Source organism: Coloeus monedula (genome assembly GCF_965178545.1).
Source record: "Coloeus monedula genome assembly, chromosome: 28".
Lineage (NCBI taxonomy): Eukaryota > Metazoa > Chordata > Aves > Passeriformes > Corvidae > Coloeus > Coloeus monedula.
Window position 1 is genome coordinate 3752056 of NC_138808.1, and position 21946 is coordinate 3774001.

A 21946-nucleotide genomic window follows, 5' to 3' on the forward strand; every position below is an offset into this window, starting at 1 on the left:
CCCAATTTTTTCCCAATTTTTCTCCAATTTCTTTCCCGATTTTTCCTCTCATTTTTCCCTTTCGTTCCCTCTTTTCCCCTTTTTTCCCGATTTTTTCCTAATTTTTCCTGTTTTTTCCCTTTTCGTCCCCTTTTTTCCCCAATTTTTTCCTAATTTTTCCTACGTTTTTTCCCTTTTCGTCCCCTTTTTTCTCCCATTTTTTCCTAATTTTTCCCCTCGTTTTTTCCCTTTTTTTCCCAATTTTTTCCTAATTTTTCCCCTCATTTTTTCCCTTTTCGTCCCCTTTTTTTCCCAATTTTTCTCCAATTTTTTCCCACTTTTTTCCCTTTTCGTTCCCTTTTTTCCCATTTTTCCCCCCTTTTCTTTCCCAATTTTTCCTCTCATTTTTCCCTTTCGTTCCCTTTTTTCCCCTTTTTTTCCCGATTTTTTCCTAATTTTTCCTATGTTTTTTCCCTTTTCGTCCCCTTTTTTCCCCAATTTTTTCCTAATTTTTCCCCTCGTTTTTTCCCTTTTCGTTCCCTTTTTTCCCATTTTTCCCCCTTTTCTTTCCCAATTTTTCCTCTCATTTTTTCCCTTTCGTTCCCTTTTTTCCCCGAATTTTCCTAATTTTTCCCTCGTTTTTTCCCTTTTCGTCCCCTTTTTCTCCCATTTTTTCCTAATTTTTCCCCTCGTTTTTTCCCTTTTCGTCCCCTTTTTCCCCATTTTTTCCCGATTTTTCTCCAATTTCTTTCCCAATTTTTCCTCTCATTTTTTCCCTTTTCGTTCCCTTTTTTCCCTTTTTTTCCCCAATTTTCCCCTTTTCGTTCCCTTTTCCCCCTTTTCTTTCCCAATTTTTCCCCAGTCTTTTCCCTCATTTTTTCCCTTTTCATTCCCTTTCTTCCCCTTTTCCCCCCTTTTTGTTCCAAATTTTTCCCCTTTTCTTTCCCAATTTTTCCCCCGTTTTTTCCCTTTTGTTCCTTTTTTTCCTGATTTTTTCCCTCGTTTTTTCTCTTCTGTTCCCTTTTTTCCCGATTTTCCCCCTTTTGGTTCCCATTTTTTCCCATTTTGCCCTTTTTCTTCCATTTTCTTCCCAATTTTTTCCCTTTTCATTCCCTTTTTTCCCCCTTTTCTTTCCTAATTTTTCCCCAATATTTTCCCTCACCCCTTTTTCTCAATTTTCCCATTTTACCTCAATTTTCCCATTTTACCCCAATTTCTCCTTTCCCCAATTCCCCCCTTCCTCTCCCAATCCTTCTTTTCATCCCAAATTTCCCTTTTCCCAACTTTTCCTTTTTTCCCTTTCTCCCCCCAAATTCTTCCCCAATTTCCCCTCAAATTTTCCCCCAATTTCCCCTTTTTTACCCCCAAATCCCTAAAAAATCCCAAAACATCCCTAAAAAATCCCCAAAAATCCCTAAAACCCCCAAAACATCCCCCAAAAAATCCCCAAAAATCCCTAAAAAACCCCAAAAAATCCCTAAAAAAATCCCAAAAAATCCCTAAAAATTCCCTAAGAAATCCCAAAAACTCCTCAAAAAATCCAAAAAAATCTCAAAAAATCCCCCCAAAAATCCTCAAAAAAACCCCCAAAAATCCAAAAAAATCCCTAAAAATCCCTAAAAAAACCCAAAAAATCCCCAAAAATCCCTAAAAAACCCCAAAAAAATCCCTAAAAAAATCCAAAAAAATCCTAAAAAATCACAAAAACTCTTCAAAAAATCCAAAAAAATCTCAAAAAAATCCCCAAAAATCCCTAAAAAATCCCCAAAAATCCCTAAAAAATCCCAAAAAATCCCTAAAAAACCCAAAAAAAATCCCTAAAAAAAATCCCAAAAAATCCCTAAAAAATCCCTAAAAAATCCCAAAAAATCCCTAAAAAATCAAAAAAAATCCCTAAAAAATCCCAAAAACTCCTCAAAAAATCCAAAAAAATCTCAAAAAAACCCCCAAAAATCCAAAAAAATCCCTAAAAAATCCCTAAAAAAAACCAAAAAATCCCCAAAAATCCCTAAAAAACCCCAAAAAAATCCCTAAAAAAAATCCCTAAAAATCCCTAAAAAATCCCAAAACATCCCTAAAAAAATCCAAAAAAATCCCTAAAAAATCCCAAAAAAATCCCTAAAAAAATCAAAAAAAATCCTAAAAAATCCTAAAAACTCCTCAAAAAATCCAAAAAAATCTCAAAAAAATCCCCAAAAATCCCTAAAAAATCCCCAAAAATCCCTAAAAAATCCCAAAAAATCCCTAAAAAACCCAAAAAAATCCCTAAAAAAAATCCCAAAAAATCCCAAAAAAATCCCTAAAAAATCCCAAAAAATCCCTAAAAAATCCAAAAAAATCCCTAAAAAATCCCCAAAACTCCTCAAAAAATCCAAAAAAATCTCAAAAAAAACCCCAAAAATCAAAAAAAATCCCAAAAAATCCATAAAAAACCCAAAAAATCCCTAAAAAATCCCTAAAAATCTCTAAAAAATCCCAAAACATCCCTAAAAAATCCCCAAAAAATCCCTAAAACCCCCAAAACATCCCCCAAAAAATCCCCAAAAATCCCTAAAAAACCCCAAAAAATCCCTAAAAAAAATCCCAAAAAATCCCTAAAAAATCCCAAAAACTCCTCAAAAAATCCAAAAAAACCTCAAGAAATCCCCCCAAAAATCAAAAAAAATCCCTAAAAATCCATTAAAAAACCCAAAAAATCCCTAAAAATCCCTAAAAAAACCCAAAAAATCCCCAAAAATCCCTAAAAAAACCCCAAAAAATCCCTAAAAAATCCCTAAAAATCCCAAAAAAATCCCAAAACATCCCTAAAAAATCCCCAAAAAATCCCTAAAAAATCCCTAAAACCCCCAAAAAATCCCCCCAAAAATCCCAAAAAATCCCAAAAAAATCCCAAAAAATCCCCAAACCCCCCCAAAAATCCCCCCCTTTCCCCCTTCCCCGCCCTCCCCCGCCGGGAATCCGTTGGGAATTGGGGGAATTTAGGGAATTTAGGGAATTCTCACCGCTGGACACCATCCAGCTGAGGCAGTAGCGGGGGAACACCGTCTGCGGGTTGTCGCTGTAGGTCAGCAGGTAATCGAAGCCGTTCTGGGCAGCACACGCAATTCCCAACGATTCCCAACGATTCCCAGCAGAAATTCCTCAAAATTCCCCCCCAAAATTCCCCCAACGATTCCCAGAAATTCCCCAAAATTCCCCCCCAAAATTCCCCCAACGATTCCCAGAAATTCCCCAAAATTCCCCCCCCAAAATTCCCAGAAATTCCCCAAAATTCCCCCCAAAATTCCCCCAACGATTCCCAGAAATTCCTCAAAATTTCCCCCCAAAAATTCCCAGAAATTCCTCAAAATTCCCCCCCAAAATTCCCCCAACGATTCCCAGAAATTCCCCAAAATTCCCCCCAAAATTCCCCCCAACGATTCCCAGAAATTCCCCCCCAAAATTCCCAGAAATTCCCCAAAATTCCCCCCCAAAATTCCCCCAACGATTCCCAGAAATTCCTCAAAATTCCCCCCCAAAAGTCCCCCAACGATTCCCAGAAATTCCCCCCCAAAATTCCCAGAAATTCCCCAAAATTCCCCCCCCAAAATTCCCAGAAATTCCCCCCAAAATCCCAACGATTCCCAGAAATTCCCCAAAATTCCCCCCCAAAATTCCCCCCAAAAATTCCCAGAAATTCCTCAAAATTCCCCCCCAAAATTCCCCCAACGATTCCCAGAAATTCCCCCCAAAAATTCCCAGAAATTCCCCCCAAAATTCCCCCCCAAAATCCCCCCCAACGATTCCCAGAAATTCCCCAAAATTCCCCCAAAAAATTCCCAGAAATTCCTCAAAATTCCCCCCAAAATTCCCCCAACGATTCCCAGAAATTCCCCAAAATTCCCCCCAAAAATTCCCAGAAATTCCCCAAAATTCCCCCCCAAATTCCCCCAACGATTCCCAGAAATTCCCCAAAATTCCCCCCAAAATCCCCCCAACGATTCCCAGAAATTCCCCCCAAAAATTCCCAGAAATTCCCCAAAATTCCCCCCCAAAAATTCCCAGAAATTCCCCCCAAAAATTCCCAGAAATTCCCCCCAAAAATTCCCAGAAATTCCCCAAAATTCCCCCCCAAAATTCCCAGAAATTCCCCAAAATTCCCCCCAAAAATTCCCAGAAATTCCCCCCCAAAATTCCCAGAAATTCCCCAAAATTCCCCCCCAAAATTCCCCCAACGATTCCCAGAAATTCCCCCCAAAAATTCCCAGAAATTCCTCAAAATTCCCCCCCAAAATTCCCAGAAATTCCCCAAAATTCCCCCCCAAAATTCCCAGAAATTCCTCAAAATTCCCCCCCAAAATTCCCCCAACGATTCCCAGAAATTCCCCAAAAATTCCCAGAAATTCCCCAAAATTCCCCCCCAAAATTCCCAGAAATTCCCCTGAAATTCCCCAAAACTCCCCCAAATTCCCAACAATTCCCAAAATTCCCAACAATTCCCGCTTTTCCGAGCCCTTTTCCCGCTCCCACCTTTGGAAAAGGAGCCCAAATCCCCCAAATCCCGGCATTTTCCCATTTTCAGGCTTTTCCCGCCCCAATTTTTGGCATTTTCCCAGTTTTCGGCCGTTTCTTTCCCACTTCCTGGGTTTTTTCCCAGTTTTTGGGGTTTCTTTCCTACTTTTTGGGCTATTTCTCCCAATTTTGGGGATTTTCCCATTTCCGGGCTTTTCCCACCCCAGTTTTTGGGGTTTTTCCCGGTTTTCGGGGTTTTCCTCCCCAATCTTTGGCATTTTCCCACTTTTTGGCCGTTTCTTTCCCATTTTCAGGCTTTTCCCACCCCAGTTTTTGGGATTTTCCCACTTTTTGGCCCTTTTTCCCTCAGTTTTCGGCCCTTTCTTTCCCACTTTTTGGCCATTTCTTTCTCCCTTTTTTGGGCTTTTCCCACCCCCATTTTTGGCCGTTTCTTTCCCAGTTTTCAGCCATTTCTTTCCCGCTTTTTGTCATTTCTTTCCCACTTTTTGGGGTTTCTTTCCCAATTTTGGGCCATTTCCCCCCACTTTTCCCTCTTTTCCCTCCTCCACCCCCCCATCCCAGGCCTCATTCCCGCTTTTCCGAGCCCTTTTCCCGCTCCCACCTTTGGAAAAGGAGCCCAAATCCCCCAAATCCCGGGATTTTCCCATTTTCAGGCTTTTCCCACCCCCATTTTTGGCATTTTCCCATTTTCTGGCTTTTCCCGCCCCAATTTTTGGCATTTTCCCAGTTTTCGGCCGTTTCTTTCCCACTTCCTGGGTTTTTTCCCAGTTTTTGGGGTTTCTTTCCTACTTTTTGGGCTATTTCTCCCAATTTTGGGGATTTTCCCATTTCCGGGCTTTTCCCACCCCATTTTTTGGGGTTTTTCCCGGTTTTCGGGGTTTTCCTCCCCCAATTTTTGGGATTTTCCCGATTTTTGGCCGTTTCTTTCCCATTTTCGGGCTTTTCCCACCCCAGTTTTTAGGATTTTCCCACTTTTTGGCCCTTTTTCCCTCGCTTTTCGGCCGTTTCTTTCCCACTTTTTGGCCATTTCTTTCTCCCTTTTTTGGGCTTTTCCCACCCCAATTTTTGGGATTTTCCCACTTTTTGGCCCTTTTTCCCTCAGTTTTTGGCCGTTTCTTTCCCAGTTTTCAGCCATTTCTTTCCCGCTTTTTGTCATTTCTTTCCCACTTTTTGGGGTTTCTTTCCCAATTTTGGGCCATTTCCCCCCACTTTTCCCTCTTTTCCCTCCTCCACCCCCCCATCCCAAGCCTCATTCCCGCTTTTCCGAGCCCTTTTCCCGCTCCCACCTTTGGAAAAGGAGCCCAAATCCCCCAAATCCCGGGATTTTCCCATTTTCAGGCTTTTCCCACCCCCATTTTTGGCATTTTCCCATTTTCGGCCGTTTCTTTCCCACTTTTTGGGCTATTTCTCCCATTTTTGGGCCGTTTTTTCCCCTTTTTTGAGCTTTTCCCGCTCCAATTTTTGGCCGTTTCTTTCCCATTTTCGGGCTTTTCCCACCCCAGTTTTTGGGATTTTCCCTGGTTTTGGCCCTTTTTCCCTCAGTTTTTGGCCGTTTCTTTCCCACTTTTTGGCCATTTCTTTCTCCCTTTTTTGGGCTTTTCCCACCCCCATTTTTGGCATTTTCCCATTTTCAGGCTTTTCCCGCCCCAATTTTTGGCATTTTCCCAGTTTTCGGCCGTTTCTTTCCCACTTCCTGGGTTTTTTTCCCAGTTTTTGGGGTTTCTTTCCTACTTTTTGGGCTATTTCTCCCAATTTTGGGGATTTTCCCATTTCCGGGCTTTTCCCACCCCATTTTTTGGGGGTTTTCCCGGTTTTCGGGGTTTTCCTCCCCAATTTTTGGCATTTTCCCACTTTTTGGCCGTTTCTTTCCCATTTTCAGGCTTTTCCCACCCCAATTTTTGGGATTTTCCCACTTTTTGGCCCTTTTTCCCTCGCTTTTCGGCCGTTTCTTTCCCACTTTTTGGCCATTTCTTTCTCCCTTTTTTGGGCTTTTCCCACCCCCATTTTTGGCCGTTTCTTTCCCAGTTTTCAGCCATTTCTTTCCCGCTTTTTGTCATTTCTTTCCCACTTTTTGGGGTTTCTTTCCCAACTTTTGGCCATTTCCCCCCACTTTTCCCTCTTTTCCCTCCTCCACCCCCCCATCCCAGGCCTCATTCCCGCTTTTCCGAGCCCTTTTCCCGCTCCCACCTTTGGAAAAGGAGCCCAAATCCCCCAAATCCCGGGATTTTCCCATTTTCGGGCTTTTCCCACCCCCATTTTTGGCATTTTCCCATTTTCGGCCGTTTCTTTCCCACTTTTTGGGCTATTTCTCCCATTTTTGGGCCGTTTTTTCCCCTTTTTTGAGCTTTTCCCGCTCCAATTTTTGGCCGTTTCTTTCCCACTTTTGGGCTTTTCCCACCCCCATTTTTGGCATTTTCCCATTTTCAGGCTTTTCCCGCCCCAATTTTTGGCATTTTCCCGCTTTTCGGCCGTTTCTTTCCCACTTCCTGGGTTTTTTCCCAGTTTTTGGGGTTTCTTTCCTACTTTTTGGGCTATTTCTCCCAATTTTGGGGATTTTCCCATTTCCGGGCTTTTCCCACCCCAGTTTTTGGGGTTTTTCCCGGTTTTCGGGGTTTTCCTCCCCAATCTTTGGCATTTTCCCACTTTTTGGCCGTTTCTTTCCCATTTTCAGGCTTTTCCCACCCCAATTTTTGGGATTTTCTCGGGTTTTGGGGTTTCTTTCCCACTTTTTGGGCTATTTCTCCCATTTTTGGGCCGTTTTTTCCCTTTTTTGAGCTTTTCCCGCTCCAATTTTTGGCCGTTTCTTTCCCATTTTCAGGCTTTTCCCACCCCAGTTTTTGGGATTTTCCCACTTTTTGGCCCTTTTTCCCTCAGTTTTTGGCCGTTTCTTTCCCAGTTTTTGGCCGTTTCTTTCCCACTTTTTGGCCATTTCTTTCTCCCTTTTTTGGGCTTTTCCCACCCCCATTTTTGGCATTTTCCCATTTTCTGGCTTTTCCCGCCCCAATTTTTGGCATTTTCCCAGTTTTCGGCCGTTTCTTTCCCACTTCCTGGGTTTTTTCCCAGTTTTCGGGGTTTTCCTCCCCAATTTTTGGCATTTTCCCAATTTTTGGCCGTTTCTTTCCCATTTTCAGGCTTCTCCCACCCCAATTTTTGGGATTTTCCCACTTTTTGGCCCTTTTTCCCTCAGTTTTTGGCCGTTTCTTTCCCACTTTTTGGGGTTTCTTTCCCAACTTTTGGCCATTTCCCCCCACTTTTCCCTCTTTTCCCTCCTCCACCCCCCCATCCCAGGCCTCATTCCCGCTTTTCCGAGCCCTTTTCCCGCTCCCACCTTTGGAAAAGGAGCCCAAATCCCCCAAATCCCGGGATTTTCCCATTTTCGGGCTTTTCCCACCCCCATTTTTGGCATTTTCCCATTTTCTGGCTTTTCCCGCCCCAATTTTTGGCATTTTCCCGCTTTTCGGCCGTTTCTTTCCCACTTCCTGGGTTTTTTCCCAGTTTTTGGGGTTTCTTTCCTACTTTTTGGGCTATTTCTCCCAATTTTGGGGATTTTCCCATTTCCGGGCTTTTCCCACCCCAGTTTTTGGGGTTTTTCCCGGTTTTCGGGGTTTTCCTCCCCAATTTTTGGCATTTTCCCACTTTTTGGCCGTTTCTTTCCCATTTTCAGGCTTTTCCCACCCCAATTTTTGGGATTTTCTCGGGTTTTGGGGTTTCTTTCCCACTTTTTGGGCTATTTCTCCCATTCTTGGGCCGTTTTTTCCCCTTTTTTGAGCTTTTCCCGCTCCAATTTTTGGCCGTTTCTTTCCCATTTTCAGGCTTTTCCCACCCCAGTTTTTGGGATTTTCCCACTTTTTGGCCCTTTTTCCCTCAGTTTTCGGCCCTTTCTTTCCCACTTTTTGGCCATTTCTTTCTCCCTTTTTTGGGCTTTTCCCACCCCCATTTTTGGCATTTTCCCATTTTCTGGCTTTTCCCGCCCCAATTTTTGGCATTTTCCCAGTTTTCGGCCGTTTCTTTCCCACTTCCTGGGTTTTTTCCCAGTTTTCGGGGTTTTCCTCCCCAATTTTTGGCATTTTCCCACTTTTTGGCCGTTTCTTTCCCATTTTCAGGCTTCTCCCACCCCAATTTTTGGGATTTTCCCACTTTTTGGCCCTTTTCCCCTCAGTTTTTGGCCGTTTCTTTCCCAGTTTTCAGCCATTTCTTTCTCGCTTTTCGGCCGTTTCTTTCCCACTTTTTGGGGTTTCTTTCCCAATTTTGGGCCATTTCCCCCCACTTTTCCCTCTTTTCCCTCCTCCACCCCCCCATCCCAGGCCTCATTCCCGCTTTTCCGAGCCCTTTTCCCGCTCCCACCTCGTCGAAGGCGCCGTGCGGCCGGATCACCATGCGCGATTCGTAGCTGCGCACGCGGACGTGCTCGGGATCCTCGGGAATTCCGGGATGTTCCACGGCCCTGCGGGAAACGAAGGAGATTCCCAAAAAAACCAACCGGGAGGGAATTGCTGGGATTTTGGGGGGTTGGGGGGAATTTCCAAGGGGGGTTGGGGATTCTTGGAATTCCCGAGGGGGTTTTTGGGAATTTCAAAGGGGTTTTTGGGAATTTCTGGAATTCCCGAGGGGTTTTTTGGGAATTTCCAAGGGGTTTTTGGGAATTTCTGGAATTCCAGAGGGGTTTTTTTGGGAATTTCAAAGGGGTTTTTGGGAATTTCTGGAATTCCTGAGGGGTTTTTGGGAATTTCAAAGGGGTTTTTGGGAATTTCTGGAATTCCCGAGGGGTTTTTTGGGAATTTCAAAGGGGTTTTTGGGAATTTCTGGAATTCCCGAGGGGTTTTTTGGGAATTTCAAAGGGGTTTTTGGGAATTTCTGGAATTCCCGAGGGGTGTTTTGGGAATTTCAAAGGGGTTTTTGGGAATTTCAAAGGGGTTTTTGGGAATTTCTGGAATTCCCGAGGGGTTTTTTGGGAATTTCCAAGGGGTTTTTGGGAATTTCTGGAATTCCCGAGGGGTTTTTTGGGAATTCCCGAGGGGTTTTTTGGGAATTTCAAAGGGGTTTTTGGGAATTTCTGGAATTCCCGAGGGGTTTTTGGGAATTTCCAAGGGGTTTTTGGGAATTTCTGGAATTCCCGAGGGGTTTTTTGGGAATTTCCAAGGGGTTTTTGGGAATTTATGGAATTCCAAAGGGGTTTTTGGGAATTTCTGGAATTGCAGAGGAGTTTTTTTGGGAATTGCAGAGGGGTTTTTTGGGAATATCCTGAAAACCCAGAGGAGTTTTTTTGGGAATTCCTGGAATTTCAGAATGATTTTGGGGGAATTCCTGGAATTCCAGAGGTTTATTGGGAATTGCTGGGATTTTGGGGGGTGGGGGGAATTTCCAAGGGGGGTTGGGGATTGTTGGAATTCCCGAGGGGGTTTTTGGGAATTTCCAAGGGGTTTTTGGGAATTTCTGGAATTCCCGAGGGGTTTTTTGGGAATTTCAAAGGGGTTTTTGGGAATTTCTGGAATTCCAGAGTGATTTTTTTGGGGAAATTCCATGGGTTTTTCCTGGGAATTTTGCAGGGTTTTTTTGGGAATTCCAAGGGGGTTTTCCTGGGAGTTCTGGAGGATTTTTTGGGAATTCCATGGATTTTTTTGGGAATTCCAAGGGGTTTTTTGGGGGAGTTCCAAGGGGGATATTTTTGGGGGGATTCCGTCGATTTTTTGTGGGAATCTTTCAGCTTTTTTTTGGGTGAGTTCCAGGGGTCTTTTGGGGATTCCATGGATTTTTTGGGCGAGTTCCAAGGGGATTTTTTTGGGAATTCCATGGATTTTTTGGGGGAATTTCAAGAAGTTTTTTTTGGGAATTCCAGGGGATTTTTTTGGGGAATTCCATGGATTTTCTGGGGGGAGTTCCAGAGTTTTTTTGGGTGGATTCCAAGGTGATTTTTTTGGGGAATTCCAGGGGGTTTTTCTTTGCGACTTCCAAGGGGATTTTTTTAGGGATTCCATAGATTTTTTGGGGAGTTCCAGGGTTTTTTTTGGGGATTCCAGAGGGATTTTTTTGGGGAATTCCAGAGGGATTTTTTTTGGGATTCCATAGATTTTTTGGGGAATCCCAGGGGGATTTTTTGTGAATTCCATGGATTTTTTTGGGGGAATTCCAGGAGGATTTTTTGCAAATTCTAAGGGGATTTTTTTGGGGAATTCTATGGATTTTTTGGGAATTCCATGGATTTTTTTGGGAGTTCCAAGGAGATTTTTTCGTGAATTCCAAGGGGATTTTTTTGGGGGAATTCCATGGATTTTTTTGGAGTTCCAGGGTTTTTTTGGGGGGGGGGGATTCCAGAGGAATTTTTTTTTGGGAATTCCATGGATTTTTTTGGGGGGAATTCCAGGAGGATTTTTTGCAAATTCTAAGGGGATTTTTTTGGGGAATTCTATGGATTTTTTGGGAATTCCATGGGGAGTTTTTGGGGAATTCTATGGATTTTTTGGGAATTCCATGGGGATTTTTTGGGGATTCCAAGGGGATTTTTTGGGGAGTTCCAGGGGATTTTTTTGCGAATTCCAAGGGGATTTTTTTTGGGAATTCCAGGGGGGGTTTTTCGCGAATTCCAAGGGGATTTTTTGGGGAATTCCAAGGGGATTTTTTCGCGAATTCCAAGGGGATTTTTTTGGGGGGAATTCCGTGGATTTTTAGGGTTTTTTTGGGGGGAGTTCCGGGGGTTTTGGGACGCTGGGCTTGCCGGGAGCGCCGCACCGGGACACGAGCACCATCAGGTTCCGGTCGCTGTCGACGCTGTAGCGCCGCACGTAAACGTAGGCGCGGGAGAACATCGGGTACTGCGGGGCCACAGCGGCGCCGCTCAGAGCCCGCCCGCGGCCCCAAAGCGCCACCCCAAAGCCCAAAGCCCAAATCCCAAATCCCCACCCCAAATCCTGAGCCCGAGCCCAAATCCCAAATCCCCACCCCAAATCCCAAATCCCGACCCCAAATCCCAAATCCCGACCCCAAATCCCCACCCCAAATCCCAAATCCCCACCCCAAATCCCCACCCCAAATCCCAAATCCCCACCCCAAATCCCCAATCCCCACCCCAAATCCCAAATCCCCACCCCAAATCCTGAGCCCAAAGCCCAAATCCCCACCCCAAATCCCAAATCCCCACCCCAAATCCCAAATCCCCACCCCAAATCCCGAGCCCAAAGCCCAAATCCTGAGCCCCAAAGCCCAAATCCCAAATCCCCAATCCCCACCCCAAATCCCAAATCTCAATCCCAAATCCCCAATCCCCACCCCAAATCTCGATCCCAAATCCCAAATCCCCAATCCCCACCCCAAATCCCCAATCCCCACCCCAAATCCCAAATCCCGAGCCCAAATCCCAAATCCCGACCCCAAATCCCAAATCCCAAATCCCAAATCCCCACCCCAAATCCTGAGCCGAAAGCCCAAATCCTGAGCCCCAAAGCCCCAATCCCCACCCCAAATCCCGAGCCCAAAGCCCAAATCCTGAGCCCCAAAGCCCAAATCCCAAATCCCCAATCCCCACCCCAAATCCCAAATCTCAATCCCAAATCCCCAATCCCCACCCCAAATCTCGATCCCAAATCCCAAATCCCCAATCCCCACCCCAAATCCCCAATCCCCACCCCAAATCCCAAATCCTGAGCCCAAATCCCAAATCCCAAATCCCGACCCCAAATCCCCACCCCAAATCCTGAGCCCGAGCCCAAATCCCAGATCCCGAGCCCAAATCCCAAATCCCCACCCCAAATCCCAAATCCCCACCCCAAATCCTGAGCCCCAAAGCCCAAATCCTGAGCCCCAAAGCCCAAATCCCAAATCCCCAATCCCCACCCCAAATCCCAAATCTCGATCCCAAATCCCAAATCCCCAATCCCCACCCCAAATCCCCAATCCCCACCCCAAATCCCAAATCCTGAGCCCAAATCCCAAATCCCAAATCCCGACCCCAAATCCCCACCCCAAATCCTGAGCCCGAGCCCAAATCCCAGATCCCGAGCCCAAATCTGAAATCTCAATCCCAAACCCCAAATCCCAAATCCCCACCCCAAATCCCCACCCCAAATCCCAAATCCCGACCCCAAATCCCCACCCCAAATCCCAGATCCCGAGCCCAAATCCCAAATCTCGATCCCAAATCCCAAATCCCCACCCCAAATCCATGATCCCAAATCCCAACTCCCAAATCCCGATCCCAAATCCCGATCCCAAATCCCAAGTCTTGATCCCAATCCCAATCCCAGATCCCAAATCCCGATCCCAACCGCAGGCAACGGAGCCAGCCCCGACCCCAAATCCCAGATCCCGACCCCAAATCCCAGATCCCCACCCCAAATCCTGAGCCCGAGCCCAAATCCCAAATCTCGATCCCAAATCCCAAATCCCAAATCCCCACCCCAAATCCTGAGCCCGAGCCCAAATCCCAAATCCCCACCCCGAATCCCAAATCCCCACCCCAAATCCCAAATCCCCACCCCAAATCCCCACCCCAAATCCTGAGCCCGAGCCCACATCCCAAATCTCGATCCCAAATCCCAAGTCCCCACCCCAAATCCATGATCCCAAATCCCAAATCCTGATCTCGATCCCAAATCCCGACCCCAAATCCCAAATCCACGATCCCAAATCCATGATCCCAAATCCCAAATCCCCATCCCAGCCCCAGATCCTGATCCCAAATCCCTGATTCCAACCCCAAATCCCACATCCTGACCCCAAATCCCAAATCCCTGATCCCAAATCCCAAATCCCAACTCCCAAATCCCGATCCCAAATCCCAAGTCTTGATCCCAATCCCAATCCCAGATCCCAAATCCCGATCCCAACCGCAGGCAACGGAGCCAGCCCCGACCCCAAATCCCAGATCCCGACCCCAAATCCCAGATCCCGACCCCAAATCCCAGATCCCAACCCCAAATCCCAGATCCTGATCCCAAACCCCGATCCCCGCTCCCAAATCCCACTCCCAGCTCCCATTGGATCCCATTGGCTCCCGTTGGCTCCCATTGGCTCCCGTTGACTCCCATTGGCTCCCCTTGGCTCCCCTTGGCTCCCGTTGGCTCCCATTGGCTCCCCTTGGCTCCCATTGGCTCCCCTTGGCTCCCCTTGGCTCCCGTTGGCTCCCATTGGCTCCCCTTGGCTCCCACTGGCTCCCCTTGGCTCCCATTGGCTCCCATTGGCTCCCATTGGCTCCCCTTGGCTCCCATTGGCTCCCATTGGCTCCCCTTGGCTCCCCTTGGCTCCCATTGGCTCCCCTTGGCTCCCCTTGGCTCCCATTGGCTCCCCTTGGCTCCCATTGGATCCCATTGGATCCCCTTGGCTCCCATTGGCTCCCCTTGGCTCCCCTTGGCTCCCATTGGCTCCCATTGGCTCCCGTTGACTCCCATTGGCTCCCCTTAGCTCCCATTGGCTCCCATTGGCTCCCCTTGGCTCCCATTGGCTCCCCTTGGCTCCCCTTGGCTCCCGTTGGCTCCCGTTGGCTCCCCTTGGCTCCCACTGGCTCCCACTGGCTCCCCTTGGCTCCCATTGGCTCCCCTTGGCTCCCATTGGATCCCATTGGATCCCCTTGGCTCCCATTGGCTCCCCTTGGCTCCCCTTGGCTCCCCTTGGCTCCCATTGGCTCCCCTTGGCTCCCGTTGGCTCCCATTGGCTCCCATTGGATCCCCTTGGTTCCCATTGGCTCCCATTGGCTCCCCTTGGCTCCCATTGGCTCCCCTTGGCTCCCCTTGGCTCCCGTTGGCTCCCATTGGCTCCCCTTGGCTCCCATTGGCTCCCGTTGGCTCCCATTGGCTCCCGGTGGATCCCGGTGGCTCCCGGTGGATCCGGCCGTGCCGCTCACCGGGAATCGCGTGACCCAGTGGATGAGCTCGGAGCCGGAGCCGGGGTCGCGCTCCAGCACCTCCAACCTCAGCACCAGCGGATCCCACTGCTTGCGGTACTCCGTGTCCAGCTGGGGGGAAACGGCCGGAATTCCGGCAGAAATCCCGGAAAAACCCTTCGGATCCCACCCCCTTCACCCCGAAAACCCCTCTGGGAATTCTGGGAATGTGCCGGGAATTTTGGGAATGTCGGGAATGTGTCGGGAGCCCAACGAGATCCCACTGCTTGCGGTGCTCCGTGTCCAGCTGGGGGGGGAACAGCGCTGGAACGGCCGGAATTCCGGGAAAAATCCCGGAAAAACCCTTTGGCTCCCAACCCCTTCACCCCAAAAACCCCTCTGGGAATTTCGGGAATGTGTCGGGAATGTCGGGAATGCATCAGGAGCCCAATGGGGCCAGGGGAGCCCCAAGATTCCCGGTTGGAAAGGGCTGGAAAATGGGAATTCTCCCGGATTTCTGGGAGCTGGCAGGGGCTGGGGGAGTCCCAGGATTCCCGGCTGGAATTCCCAAAGAATTCCCGAGGAATTCCCGAGGAGCGGCACTCACCTGGACGTTGAAGAATTGCCGGGGAGTGACGTCGGTGTAGGAGCCGAAAACTGCGGAGAGAAAGGGCGGGAATGGGGAAATATCGGGAATGGGGAATTCCTGGGAATGGGGAAATGTCGGGAATGGGGAAATGTTGGGAATGGGGAATGTCGGGAATGGGGAATGCTGGGAATGGGAAATGTCGGGAATGGGGAAATATCGGGAATGGGGAAATATCGGGAATGGGGAAATATCGGGAATGGGGAATGTCGGGAATGGGGAATGTCGGGAATGGGGAATTCCTGGGAATGGGAAATGTCGGGAATGGGGAATGTCGGGAATGGGGAATTCCTGGGAATGGGGAAATGTTGGGAATGGGGAATGTCGGGAATGGGGAAATATCGGGAATGGGGAATTCCTGGGAATGGGGAATGTCGGGAGTGAGGAATGTCGGGAATGGGGAAATGTTGGGAATGGGGAATGTCGGGAGTGAGGAAATATCGGGAATGGGGAATTCCTGGGAATGGGAAATGTCGGGAATGGGGAAATGTCGGGAATGGGGAAATATCGGGAATGGGAAAATGCTGGGAATGGGAAATGTCGGGAATGGGAAAATGCTGGGAATGGGAAATGCTGGGAATGGGAAATGCTGGGAATGGGAAATTCCTGGGAATGGGGAAATATCGGGAATGGGGAATGCTGGGAATGGGAAATGCTGGGAATGGGAAATTCCTGGGAATGGGGAAATATCGGGAAGGAGGAATTCCTGGGAATGGGGAATGTCAGGAACGAGGAAATGTCGGGAATGAGGAAATGCTGGGAATGGGGAATTCCTGGGAATGGGGAAATATCGGGAGCGAGAAATGCTGGGAATGGGAAATGCCGGGAATGGGGAATTCCGGGGAATGGGGAATGCCAGAAATGGGAAATGCTGGGAATGGGGAATGCTGGGAGTGAGAAATTCTTGGGAATGGGGAAATCCCAAAAAGCAGCGAATCCTGGGAATCGGCAAAAAATCCCAGGAATGGGCAAATCATGGGAGTGCAAAAAATCCTGAAAACCCAAAAATCCCGGGAAGCCAAAAATCCTGGGAATGAGCAAATCCCAGGAATGCAAAAAAATCCCAGAAATGCAAAAAGTCCTGGGAAGCCAAAAATCCTGGGAATCCAGAAACTGGCAAATCCTGGGAAGCCGAAAATGTCGGGAATGCAAAAAAAAAGGGAATGCAAAAATCCTGAAAACCCCAAAATCCCAGGAATCTGCAAATCCTGGGAATCCGCAAAAATCTTGAAAATCCAAAAATCCTGGGAATTGGCAAATCCCGGGAATTCAGAAACCCCGAGAAGCCGAAAAATCCAAGGAATGCAAAAAATCCCAGAAATGCAAAAAATCCTGAAAATCCAAAAATCCCGGGAATCTGCAAAAATTCCGGGAACCCAAAAAATCCTGGGAAGCCAAAAATGCCAGGAATCAGCGAATCCCGGGAATGCAAAAACCCTGGGAATCCAGAAATCCCTGGAATGCAGAAAACCCTGGAACAGAAAAATCCCAAGAAGCCAAAAATCCCGGGAATGCAAAAAATTAGGAATACAAAAAACAGGGAAGAGAAAAATCCTGAAAATCCCAAAATCCTGGGAATCCAAAAACCCCGAAAATCAAACCCAAAAATTCCCAGGAATCCACAAATGCTGGGAATTCAACAGAACCCGGGAATCCCCCGATCCCAAATTCCCCCTCCCAGGGCGGGAAAAGCCGGGATTGAATCCCAAAGAAAAGGCGAAAAACGCCCGGAATTCCCGGTTTTTCTGGACTTTTGGGATTCGGGGCCGTTCCCGAAGATTCCGGGGCCGATTCCAAGGGATTCTGGGGCCGATTCCAAGGATTTGGGGCTGTTCCAGAGGATTTTGGGGCCATTCCCGAAGATTTTGGGGCCGATTCCAAGGATTTGAGGCCATTCCCGGGGATTTCGGGGCCATTCCTGAGGATTTGGTGCCATTTCTGGGGATTTTGGGGCCATTCCCAGGGATTTTGGGGCCGTTCCAGAAGATTTGGGCCCGATTCCAAGGATTTGGTGCCGTTCCCGAGGATTTGGTGCCATTTCCAGGGATTCTGGGGTCATTCCCGGGGATTTTGGGGCCATTCCCGAGGATTTGGGGCCATTTCCAGGGATTCTGGGGCCATTCCCAGGGATTTTGGGGCCATTCCCGAGGACTTTGGTGCCATTCCTGAGCATTTTGGGGCCATTCCCGGGGATTTTGGTGCCATTCCCAAGGATTTGGTGTCATTCCCGGGGATTTTGGGGCCGTTCCCAAGGATTTGGTGTCATTCCCGGGGATTTTGGGGCCGTTCCCAAGAATTTTGGGGCCATTCCCAGGGATTTTGGGGCTGATCCTGAGGACTTTGGTGCCATTCCCAAGGATCTGGTGCCATTCCCAGGGATTTGGGGCCATTCCCGAGGATTTTGGGGCCATTCCCGGGGATTTTGGGGCCGATCCCAGGGATTTTGGGGCCGATCCCGGGGATTTTGGTGCCATTCCCAAGGATCTGGTGCCATTCCCGGGGATTTTGGGGCCATTCCCGAGGATTTTGAGGCCAATTCTGAGGGATTTGGGGCCAATTCTGAGGGATTTGGTGCCATTCCTGAGGATTTTGGTGCCATTCCCGAGGATTTTGGTGCCATTCCCGAGGATTTTGGTGCCGATCCCGGGGATTTTGGGGCCGATCCCGGGGATTTTGGTGCCGATCCCGGGGATTTTGGTGCCATTCCCGGGGATTTTGGGGCCATTCCCGGGGATTTTGGGGCCGATCCCGGGGATCTGGGCAGCACCTCGGTACTGGAACAGGTGGGATCCCGGGATCGGGCGCCGCCAGAGCCGGAAATGTTCCCGCTCCATGATCAGCTCCCAGGGCCGCTCCTGCTCCCGGAATTCCTCGGGATTCTCCAACTGCTGCAGCTCCTGCGCCGACCTGCGGGAAATGCCGGAATTTGGGGGAAAATCCCGGATTTGGGGGGGAAAATCCTGGATTTGGGGTGGGAAAATCCCGGATTTGGGGAGAAAATCCCAGATTTCAGGTGGGAAAATCCCGGATTTTGGGGGGGAAAATCCCAGATTTTAGGTGGGAAAATCCCGGATTTTGGGGTGGGAAAATTCCTGCATTTGGGGTGGGAAAATTCCAGGTTTGGGGTGGAAAATCCCAGATTTGGGGTGGGAAATTCACAAATTCTGGGGTGAGAAAATCCTGGATTTTGGAGTAGGAAATTCCCAGATTTTGAGAAGGGAAAATCCCAGATCTTGGAGTGGGAAAATCCCGGACTTTGGGCGGGAAAATTCCTGGATTTTGGGGTGAGAAATTCCCAGATTTTGGGGAGAAAATCCTGGATTTTAGGGGGGAAAATTAATGGATTTTGGGGTGGGAAAATCCTGGATTTGGGGTGGGAAAATCCCAGATTTTGGAGTAGGAAATTCCCAGATTTTGAGAGGGGAAAATCCCAGATTTTGGGTGGGAAAATCCCGGATTTTGGGCGGGAAAATCCCAGACTTTGGAGTGAGAAATTCCTGGACTTTGGGGAGGAATAGCTCAGATTTTGGGTGGGAAAATCCCAGATTTTGGAGTAGGAAATTCCCAGATTTTGGAATAGGAAATTCCCAGATTTTGGAGTAGGAAATTCCCAGATTTTGAGGGGAAAATCCCGGATTTTGGGTGGGGAAATCCTGGATTTTGAAGTGGGAAAATCACAGATTTTGAGGTGGGAAAATCCTGGACTTGGAGTGAGAAATTCCCAGATTTTGGGGAGCAATAGCTCAGATTTTGGGGGGGAAAATCCCGGATTTTGAGCGGGAAAATTCCTGGGTTTTGGGGTGAGAAATTCCCAGATGTTGGGGCAGGAAATTCCCAGATTTTGGGGAGAAAATCCCAGATTTGGGGTGGGACAATCCTGGATTTGGGGCAGGAAAATCCTGGATTTTGGGGTGAGAAATACCTGGATTTTGAGGGGAGGAAATCCCAGATTTGGGGTGGGAAAATCCCGGATTCAGGTGGCAAAATTCCTGGATTTTGGGTGGGGAAATTCCTGGATTTTGGGGGGGGGAAATCCCGGATTTGGGGTGGGAAATTCCTGGATTTGGGGGTGAGAAACTCACGGATTTTGGGGCGGAAAATCCTGGATTTTGGAGTAGGAAATTCCCAGATTTTGGGTGGGAAAATCCCAGATTTTGGGGCGGGAAAATCCGCTATTCCCGGTGCCCCATTCCCGCTGTTCCCGCTAGCCCAGTGTTCCCAGTATTCCCGGTACCCCGGCATTCCCGGTGCCCCATTCCCGGTATTCCCGGTGCCCCATTCCCGCCGTTATTCCCGGTATTCCCGGTGCCCCATTCCCGGTATTCCCGGTGCTCCATTCCCGCGATCCCGCCGGTATTCCCGGTGCCCCATTCCCGCTGTTCCCGCTAGCCCAGTGTTCCCAGTATTCCCGGTACCCCGGCATTCCCAGTGCCCCATTCCCGGTATTCCCGGTGCCCCATTCCCGTGATCCCGCCGTTATTCCCGGTATTCCCGGTGCCCCATTCCCGCGATCCCGCCGGTATCCCCGGTATTCCCGGTGCCCCATTCCCGCGATCCCGCCGGTATTCCCGGGATCCCCGCCGTTATCCCGCTCACCGCCGCAGCTCCTCCTCCTCGATGCGCCGCCCGTCCCACACGAACGCTCCGGTACCGAGCGCGGCCATCGCGCACCGGGGCCCGCCCAGCCCGGCCCGGCCTCGGGAGCCTCCGGAGCGCCCCCAGCCCCACCCCCACCCCCGCCAGCCCCCGCCGCTCTCCGCCGCCGCCGCCGCTCCGCCGTCCCCGGGCCCGCCGCGCTGCCGGGCCCGCCGCGTTCTCCGCGCCCAGCGGCGGCCGAGCGGCGCCAGCAGCAGCAGCAGCAGCTCCCGGCCCCACTCGGGTACCGAGGGAGCGTTGCCGGCCCCGCTGGAAGCCCCGGCGGAGGCTCCGGTGGCCCCGCGGGCGGCGAGCGCGGCCAGAGGCCGCCACATGCCGCCGCCCCCCACCCCGCGCTCTGCCGCCCGCCGGCGCGCTCCGCTCACGTCACCGGCGCGCGCCGCGCCCCCATTGGTCCGAGCCGCACCGCCCCGCGCGGTGATTGGTTGGGGATGCGGAAGCCACGCCCACACGCGCCCGACGGTGAGGCCGGAAAGGGGCGCGCAAGGGCGAGAGGGGGCGGGGCTTCTGTGAGGGGGCGTGGCCAGAGGAGGGGGCGGTGTTTGTGAAGGGGCGTGGCCAGAGATGGGCCAGAGAGGGGGCGTGGCTTGAGAGGGGGCGTGGCCTGTGAGGGGCGGGGCCTGTGCGGGGTTTTTTGGGGTTTTTTGGGGGGGCTGTGGGGCTTTCTGTGGGGTTATGGGGCGGTTATGGGGCTATGGGGGGCTATGGGGTTATTGGGGCGCTCTGTGGGGCTGTGGGGCGGTTATGGGGCTATGGGGGCGGTTATGGGGCGCTCTGTGGGGTTTGGGGGCGCTCTGTGGGGTTATTGGGGGGGCTGTGGGGGGAGGTTATGGGGGCGCTCTGTGGGGTTTGGGGGATTATTGGGGTTTTTGGGGGGTTATGGGGCGCTCTGTGGGGCGGTTATGGGGCGCTCTGTGGGGTTATTGGGGGGTCTGTGGGGGGAGGTTATGGGGGCGCTCTGTGGGGTTTGGGGGATTATTGGGGGTTTTTGGGGGGTTATGGGGGCGCTATGGGGGGTTTAATGCGGGTTATGGGGCGGTTATGGGGCTAGGGGGGGGCTATGGGGTTATTGGGGCGCTCTGTGGGGCTGTGGGGCGGTTATTGGGGTTATTGGGGGGCTGTGGGGCGGTTATGGGGCTTTCTGTGGGGTTATGGAGGGTTATGGGGGCGCTCTGTGGGGTTTTTGGGGGGTTATGGGGGCGCTATGGGGGGTTTAATGCGGGTTATGGGGCTGTGGGGGGCTATGGGGTTATGGGGCGCTCTGTGGGGTTTGGGGGGTTATTGGGGGGTTATGGGGCGGTTATGGGGCTATGGGGGGCTATGGGGTTATTGGGGCGCTCTGTGGGGCTGTGGGGCGGTTATGGGGTGTTATGGGGCTTTCTGTGGGGTTTTTGGGGGGTTATGGGGGTGCTATGGGGGTTTAATGCGGGTTATGGGGCGGTTATGGGGCTGTGGGGGGCTATGGGGTTATTGGGGGGCTGTGGGGCGGTTATGGGGGCGCTCTGTGGGGTTTTGGGGGGTTATTGGGGGTTTTGGGGGGGTTTTGGGGGCACTATGGGGGTTATGGGGCGGTTATGGGGCTATGGGGGGGCTATGGGGCGATTTTTGGGGTCTGGGGGGGCGTTCTGGGGTTATTTGGGGTCTGGGGCGGTATTTGGGGTTCGGGGGTGGATTTTTGGGATCCAGGACGTTTTTCGGCATCCCGGGCAGGTTTTTTGGGATTCCGGGCATTTTTTAGGATCATGGGCTGCTTTTTGGGATTCCAGGGCATTTTTTAGGATCCAGGGCAGTTTTGGGGATCCCGAGCTGGTTTTTTTTTGGGATCCAGGGCATTTTCTGAGATCCTGGGTGGTTTTTTGGGATTCCCGGACATTTTTTAGGATCCAGGGCCGGTTTTTTTGGGATCCCGGACATTTTTTAGGATCCAGGGCCGTTTTTTTTGGGATCCCGGACATTTTCTGGGATCCAGGGCATTTTTTTGGGATCTAGGGTGTTTTTTTGGGATCCAGGACTGGGTTTGGGATCCCGGGCAGGTTTTTTGGGATCCAGGGCATTTTTTTTGGGATTCCAGGACATTTTTTGGGGATCCAGGACATTCTTTGGGATCCCAGACTGTTTTTTGGGTTCCAGGGCAGTTTTTAGGATCCAGGGCTGGTTTTTTTGGGATCATGGGCTGTTTTTGAGATTCCCGGACATTTTTTAGGAACAAGGGCATTTTCTGGGATCCAGGACTTTTTTTGGGGATCCAGGACTTTTTTTTTTTGGATCATGGGCTGGTTTTGGGATTCCCGGACATTTTTTGGGATCCAGGGCATTTTCTGGGATCCAGGGCCGGTTTTTTG

The 21946-nt window shown here is 50.0% G+C and overlaps 1 protein-coding gene across 5 annotated transcripts in view; it reads right to left on the bottom strand.

Moving 5' to 3' along the window:
• Positions 1-20070, bottom strand: part of STARD7 (StAR related lipid transfer domain containing 7) — a 22253-nt gene extending 2183 nt beyond the window's left edge. Inside the window, exons 1-7 of one of the 5 annotated variants that reach the window (XM_082298361.1) lie at positions 19545-20044; positions 17716-17855; positions 14910-14959; positions 14324-14434; positions 11218-11256; positions 8836-8935; positions 2982-3024 (exon numbers count right to left, since the gene is read on the bottom strand). In XM_082298361.1, coding sequence (XP_082154487.1) covers positions 2982-3024; positions 8836-8935; positions 11218-11256; positions 14324-14434; positions 14910-14959; positions 17716-17855; positions 19545-19918 — 857 coding nt within the window. In that variant the 5' untranslated portion in view covers positions 19919-20044. Of the gene's footprint in view, positions 1-2981; positions 3067-8835; positions 8936-10182; positions 11301-14323; positions 14435-14909; positions 14960-17715; positions 17856-19544 lie in introns of those variants that run through there. The other 4 variants (XM_082298360.1, XM_082298363.1, XM_082298362.1 and 1 more) reach the window with 4 other exon arrangements.
• Between the last annotated feature and the right edge of the window lie 1876 nt (positions 20071-21946).